This window comes from Danio rerio, chromosome 15 (assembly GCF_052040795.2).
Source record: "Danio rerio strain M-AB ecotype USA chromosome 15, GRCz13ab, whole genome shotgun sequence".
Taxonomy (NCBI): Eukaryota; Metazoa; Chordata; class Actinopteri; order Cypriniformes; family Danionidae; genus Danio; species Danio rerio.
In genome coordinates this window covers 51,540,001-51,547,500 of record NC_141035.1, presented here as the reverse complement: position 1 = coordinate 51,547,500, position 7,500 = coordinate 51,540,001, and the positions used below count along the sequence as shown (strand labels likewise).

At 44.2% G+C, this 7,500-nt stretch overlaps 2 protein-coding genes across 24 annotated transcripts in view; both read left to right on the top strand.

The window, feature by feature from the left end:
- map4k1 (mitogen-activated protein kinase kinase kinase kinase 1) overlaps nucleotides 1–3,792 on the top strand; it is a 78,715-nt gene extending 74,923 nt beyond the window's left edge. For 14 of the 22 annotated variants that reach the window (XM_087284655.2, XM_087284658.2, XM_087284653.2 and 11 more), the window contains 6 exons: nucleotides 639–816; nucleotides 975–1,043; nucleotides 1,526–1,618; nucleotides 2,176–2,302; nucleotides 2,797–3,638; nucleotides 3,681–3,792. In XM_087284655.2, the coding sequence (XP_087140781.1) occupies nucleotides 639–816; nucleotides 975–1,043; nucleotides 1,526–1,618; nucleotides 2,176–2,302; nucleotides 2,797–2,890 (561 nt within the window). In that variant the 3' untranslated portion in view covers nucleotides 2,891–3,638; nucleotides 3,681–3,792. The remainder of the gene's footprint in view (nucleotides 1–638; nucleotides 817–974; nucleotides 1,044–1,525; nucleotides 1,619–2,175; nucleotides 2,303–2,796; nucleotides 3,639–3,680) is intronic. The other 8 variants (XM_087284668.1, XM_087284651.1, XM_087284665.1 and 5 more) reach the window with 2 other exon arrangements.
- A 2,965-nt stretch (nucleotides 3,793–6,757) lies between these two features.
- The window catches only part of zmp:0000000529, a 19,082-nt gene continuing 18,339 nt past the window's right edge, over nucleotides 6,758–7,500 (top strand). For both annotated transcript variants that reach the window (XM_087284704.1, XM_087284703.1), the window contains exon 1: nucleotides 6,758–7,133. In XM_087284704.1, the coding sequence (XP_087140830.1) occupies nucleotides 6,780–7,133 (354 nt within the window). In that variant the 5' untranslated portion in view covers nucleotides 6,758–6,779. The remainder of the gene's footprint in view (nucleotides 7,134–7,500) is intronic.

Genomic DNA, 7,500 nt, shown 5'->3' with positions numbered 1-7,500 from the left:
ACATACACACACTTATACTACACACACAAATTGCACACATGCATACACACACATATACTACACACAAACAAACAAATGTGCACAATTGCATACTATACATGCTAACACACATTCAGTCACGCATACACACATATTTACACACTCACATACACACATGCACACACACTCTCACACAAACATGCCTACATGTAGACACACACATCCCCACATACACACTATTTAGACCCACACATTATACAGTCTTACTTAAATCCTTACACACACACACACACACACACACACCCCTAATTACACACATACACTCACGTATGCAACACACATTTTTCACACCACACACAGACGTCACATATACTTATGCAACAAACACACACACACACACACACACACACACACACACACACACACCACATCACATCACATCCTACACCACATTACATAAACACAGATATACATTTTTACACACCATAAACAGACGTCCCACGTCACACACACACTCATACCTTACACCCCAGATAACACACACACACACCTCAGTATAATTGCACAGCGTTTGAAATGAAGTGTTTCCCTCCCCCCCATGCGTCTGCTGTGATGGTGCTGAACATACACTCTTGTTTGATTTGGGTGTTTCCCGTCAGCAATTTGAGTTCCCGCTGCCGACGCCGCTGAGACTGTTCCAGATGCTGGCGGTGGCGGAGCAGGAGTATCCACAGGTCTACATCCGGGCCAGCAGGGGGCGCAGCGCTGCACAGCCCCTACAGCTGGACTACATAGACCTCAACTCCAACACCAGCTGGTTCACCGACACCGGACTCGGTACACACACACACACACACACACACACACACCTTCAATCAAGTATAATGTCTGACCATCTCTCTTTCTCTCTTTGCGTGCGTGTGTGTGTATGTGTGTGTGTGTGTGTGTGTGTGTGTGTGTATGTGTGTGTGTGTGTGTGTGTGTGTGTGTTGTAGAGAGCCGCAGTGCTGACCGGGTTCAGCTGAGTCAGTTGGATGCAGACACTCTGCTGGTGCTGATAGACAGTGAGTCTCGTCTGACATTATTCTTCTCTCTCTGTGTGTGTGTGTGTGTGTGTGTGTGTGTGTGTGTGTGTGTGTGTGTGTGTGTGTGTGTGTGTGTGTTGATGATCTGCACACTGAGCTGCTGATGGAGAAAGACACTATTCCTTTGATGACGACAGAAGCTTTGTGACAACATGTGAATGGAACGTTCCACACACACGCGCGCACAAGCGTACACACACACACACACACACATCAATCCCACGCTCTGACACATAACACGCTCGTACACAATAACTCATACATATTCAAACACACACACATACATGTGACTCACATACACTTAAATGTGCACACACACACACACACACACACACACACTCATTCACATGCACAGAGATTGCTGTAGTGTTGTTGTGGTGATCATGCGTGTGCGTGTGTGCGTGCGTGTGTGCGTGCGTGTGTGTGTGTGTGTGTTGATCTGTGTTTGTGCTGCTCTTCAGACTCGGTTCACACAGTGTCTCGGGATGGTTCTGTCAGACCGCACAGATTCCTGCCCACAGACACCAGCTTCAAGATCGACATCGACGCTGTGGGTGAGTGTGTGTGTGTGTGTGTGTATGAATGAATACGTGTGAGTGTGTGTGTATGTGAGTGATGTGTCTGAGATGTGTTTATGTATGTGTGTGTGTGTGTGTGTGTGTGTGTGTGTGTGTGTGTGTGTGTGGGTGTGGGTGTGTGTGTGTTTGTTTGTGTAAATACGTGTTGGTGTTTGTGTGTATGTTTGTGTGTGTGGTGTGTGTCTAAATATATGCATGAGTGTTTTTGTTTGAGTGTGTGTCTTTGAGAGTGTGTGTGTGTGTGATGTGTGTATGAATATGTCTTTGTGAGTATGTGTTTGCGTGAGTGTTATGTATATGAGTGTTTATGCATGTGTGTGTATGACTGTGTGTGTGAGTGACATGTGTTGGTGTGTGTCTGAATATCTGTTTGTGTGTGAGTGATGTGTGTGTCTTTATGATGTGTGTGTGTGTGTGTGTGTGTGTGTGTGTGTGTGTGTGTGTGTGTGTGTGTGTGTGTGTGTGTGTGTGTGTGTGTGTGTGTGTGTGTGTTTGTTCCTCCGTCATCATGACGTGTGTGTGTGTGTTCTCAGTGTATTATGACGACACACTGATCGCAGTCTGGAAACACGGCTGGCAGAGGAGAGGTCAAGGGTCATCAGAGATCCTGCAGGAGATCACAGACAACAGGAGGACGTTCAGACTGCTGCAGCACGACAGGTGCGCGCACGCACACACACACACACACACACACACACACACACACACACACACACACACACACACACACACACACACACTACACAAACATATATAACACACACACACACACACACACACACACACACACACATATATATTTATATAAAACAAGCACACACTCACACATAACACACAGACACATACATATAACACACACACACACACACACACACATATATAATATACATAACACACACACATATAACACACACACACATATATAATATACATAACACATACACACACACACACACACACACACACACATACCTTAGCAAACACATTACACAAACAAAAACAACTTAAATACACACACACACACACACACACTCACCTGAACATACATTTATCTGAACCTACACACACCTCTTTCTCACACACACAAATACTAACTTGAATACACACACACACACACACACACACTCAATATCAATGTATATTTGAATCAACAGAACTGTTGTCATGGAGAAGCGAATGTGTGACGACCAATCAGGACTCTGTAATCTGTACGTGTTGGAGACGACTGACTCCGCCCCTGTCTCCTGAGCAACAGCAACTGACCGAGAGACTGTTACTAACGTTACCTTGCAGTAAACAGGAGATCATGAAGACCATGCAGACGTCTGCTGCGTGTGTGTGTGTGTGTGTGTGTGTGTAAGGCTTGTTTTGTCTCCACAAGGAGAACGCCTCATAAATCACACAGAATAAAGGATTGTGAAGATGTGAAGCTGCACAGTGTATCTGAGGTGTGTGTGTGTGTGTGTGTGTGTCTGTGTTTTTGAAGTGGGTGTATGTGTGTATATGTGTGTATCTGAGGTGTGTGTTTATCGGAGGTGTGTATCTGAGATGTGTGTATCCGAGATGTGTGTTTATCTGAGGTGTGTATCTGAGGTGTGTGTATGTGTGTGTCCGAGATGTGTGTTTATCTGAGGTGTGTGTTTATCTTATTATCTGAGTTGTGTACCTGAGGTGTGTGTGTACACATATGAGGTGTGTATGTGTGTATCTGAGATGTGTGTGTTTATCTGAGATTTGTGTGTGTGTGTGTGTGTGTTTGTGTTTATCTGATGTGTGTAGCTGAGATGTGTGTGTTTATCTGAGGTGTGTGTGTGTGTATCTGGGGTGTGTATCTCGGGTATGTGTGTGTGTGTATATCTGAAATATGTGTTTGTATATCTGAGGTGTGTGTATATATGTGTGTGCATCTGAAGTGTTTATGTGTGTACATGTATCCAAAGTGTGTGCGTGTTTAATTGATGTGAGTATGGATGTGTGTATTTGTATATCTGTGTGTGTGTGTGTGTGTGTGTGTGTGTGTGTGTGTGTGTGTGTGTAGTGTGTGTGTGTGTGTATTATCTGCTGAAGATCACTGGAAACTGAATGTCCGTCTGGTTTTAGAGAATCTGTTGTGAATTATTGAATTATTGAATAAAGCAGTTTGTGTTTGATATGGAGAGCGTGGAACTGCTTCACCAGTACAGTATATACACCAGTAAATATCGACCATTATACTGTATGTCCACTGGAATAAAGCCACACACACACAGACACACACACACACACACACACAGACACACACACACACACAGACACACACACACACACACACACACACACACACACACACACACACACACACACACTGTACAATATGGTTGAAAAAACTAACTAGATAAACAGTTTCTGTACAATAGATTAGTATAGTTGGCTTGCTCTGTTAAACTTTGCTTCATGTTAAAGTATTCGACAAATTAAAAGTCAAAGCAGGGTGAAAACGATTGTTTAATTGTGTCTATCCAACTGTACCAGAGCGCTGGAGATACACGGCAGAAATAATATCTGTAATGATCAGTTTCTTCAGTGTGTTTTGTGTTTGTTTTCGGTGGTGAATTGCATTATGGGATGTTGACATTTTAGTGGTTTGAAATAATATAAGCAGAGATGGGAAGTATCAGTACTTTACTCCACTACTTATTTTCCTGACAACTTTTCACTTTTACTTCTTACATTTTTACACTAATATCTGTACTTTGTGAAGCTTATTTATACACTAATTTGGAGAGGATCACGTGCTTATGATTGATCACAGCCGGTCCCGCATTATTTAATGTATGATTCACCAATCAGACGATTCCTGAGCCACTATAAACACCCTCAGCTCCACATCACAGCCATCTTCGTTTTGAAGAATCCCCCCTTCCACCCCTACTCCTCCTCCTTTGATGGGTGGCACGGTGGCCCAGTGGTTAGCACTGTTGCCTCACAGCAAAAACGTCACTGGTTCTAGTGTTTACCAAGCCAGCTGATGTTTCTGTGTGGAGTTTACACGTTCTCCCCGTGCTCACGTGGGTTTCCCCCGGGTTCCCCGGTTTCCTTCCACCATCCAAAAACATGCAGCTTAAGTTTATTTATTAATCCACATCAGCACATAGACATGCTGCTAGTCAGTAGTTATCTCTTAAAAGCATTCACCCATATAGCAAAATTTCTCTGGCCCAGCTCTGGCCCACACAATCAGGTTTTGCTTGGCCCACATGCCGCAGTGAATTACGGTACATGACTGGACCAAATCTGGCTTCCAGACAAGGGCCAAATACGGACCATATCTGGGCCAAGTCTCAGCTAAGTTAATAATTCATAACTGGGCCTGAACTGGGCCAGATAGGTTGGTGTGTCACGATTGCAATGAAATTAATAAAGCTATGAAGCGCTGCGCTTTAGGCACACTATGGGCCTTGTTTTTTCTCAGTGACCTGATTGGTAGAATTGATTTATTTAATCAAAAATTATTTTTATGTATTGTAAATGTGGGTCAAGACTGGCCAAACTCACGTGGCCCACAATCAATTTTTAAAATCTGGGCCAAATACTACTTTTTACATCTGGCCCAAATCTTGTGTGCCGCATTATAGACGGTGCCACCTCTGCCAAAACCAGGCCATGGTTGGCCCACATGCTGTATGCCAGTGCCGGATGAATGCCTGATGTCCCAGCTTTATGCCAAATCTGGGCCAGAATTCTTTGCTACTAGGGCACTATCTGTTCATCAGCTACTACAGCAGGAGAGTCTCCACATCTACCACAGCTCAAACTCCCCTCTCGCCCAGCAAACGGGAGGGAGCCCCGGGCTCGAGGATCTCATGAGCTCAGGTCTCTCTCCCGGGACAGCATGATGAACACGCTTTATAATCAACCATCAGCTGAGGGTGAACTCTTGAAAAAACATATATTTTCAAAATATTCATTAAAAAAAATCAAATATAAAATGTAAAGAATCCAATATATTTTAAACAGAATTCAGAGTAAAATGTAAGACATTATTTATAAAGATAGACAGGCCTACAGAATTATTTTAAGTGATCATGAATGGGAGCTGTTGTTTTGATCCAACAGCCACAAAACTACATGATGAACGCTGTGAGGATGTCAGGATGATGACACATGGGGGGAGACCGGACATTTACCCACCCAGTAAAACTAAAACATGTAGTAGTATTGGGTACTTTTTACTTAAGTACATGTTTGAGGCCGTACTTCTTTCCTTTTACTTGAGCAGATAAGTGCCGTCAGTACTTCAGCTTTTCCCAGAGTCATTTTAAACAGGAGTGTCTGTACTTCTACTCGAGTAAAGGAGGAGTGTACATTCGCCATCTCTGAATATAAGAAATAATATGCAGAGAAATAAGTGTGTTATGTGAATTAAGTGTGTTAAATAGCAGTAAATGTGCTGTTTATTACGAGGTTTCTGTAGCAGTAGCGTAATATACACCCACACACACAATATAGCACTGCACACCCTACTGAAAAAAACTGCTAAAACCAGCCAAGGCTGGTTTTAGCTGGTCAACCAGGCTAGTTTTAGAGGGGTTTTGGCCATTTCTATTTCCAGGCTGGGAGATGACCAGCTAAAACCAGCTGGTTTTAGCTGGATTTAGCTGGTCATTTTTCAGCCAGACCAGAGCAAACCAGGCTGTAAACGGCTGAAAACCAGCCTGAAAATGGCCAAAAACCTCTCTAAAACCAGCCAACCAGCCTAGGCTGGTTTAAGCTGGATTTTTCAGCACCAATAGGCTACATAATAGTACTAGTACACATGACAATAAAAGTCACTTTTTCTAACTTTCCGAGGTTAAAAGTTGTTGGAGGAAAGATCAATATCCCACAATGCAGCTCAGAAGCAGAAATAAACTGGGAAAAATAAAAACATCAATCACAAAATGAGGAAAACTGCTAATTTAGGGATATTTCTTTTACATACTTTTGTTTTCAATAGTGTCTATCTCCAACTGTATCCATAAAGCTAGATAGATGTGATGCAGAGATCATCATCCTCGTCTCTCCTCAGCATCAGCATCCCCTCCATCTTGTTTGTAGTTTTCCCGCATTATTTCCAGGTCAGGGGCTCGGCGCTTCCTGTGCGGCGCGCGGACTGAAGATGGCCGCGGATGGAGGCGCGCTGAAGGATATCAATGAGATTAAGTCTCAGTTCCGGACCCGCGAGGGATTTTACAAGCTGCTCACCCTCTCCGACTCCCAGCAGCGGGCCGGGCTGCCGCGGGGGCCGACCGGTGTCACGGCGGGCGCGGGCTCCATCCCGGGCGGCGCTGCCGGTGTGGGGGGGCTGGTGCAGGGGCCCGGGGCCGCCGCCAACTCCTCCCCGGGGTTCCTGCCTCCAGTACGGGTGTCGATGGTCAAGCTGAAGCCGGAGGACCCGAGCGAGGAGTCCGAGCGCGTGTGCTTCAATATCGGCAGAGAACTCTACTTCTACACCTACACCAACATCAAGAAGGTGTGTGTGTGTGTGTGTGTGTGTGTGTGTGTGTGTGTGTGTGTGTGTGTGTGTTCTGAGATATGCTTTGTTTACTTTCGCGTCTAGAATTAAATCACTGATAAATCAGTTCACAGCAGCTCTACACAGCTTGGTTGGCGTTGCATGTGTGATGCTGAAGCATTTGTGATGTTTACATTAAGCAGAACATATGAAAACAAATGACAGTGAGCAAATCAAATCACTGCAGTTCTCTCAGTGTGCTGATCTGTGTGTAGAGCTGCTGACAATTATTATGTTCACATGAAATGAATTGGGTGTGTGTTTAATTCAGACTGACTGCGGTTCTGAGATGTGCTTTGTTTACATTTGTGTATAAAATTAAATC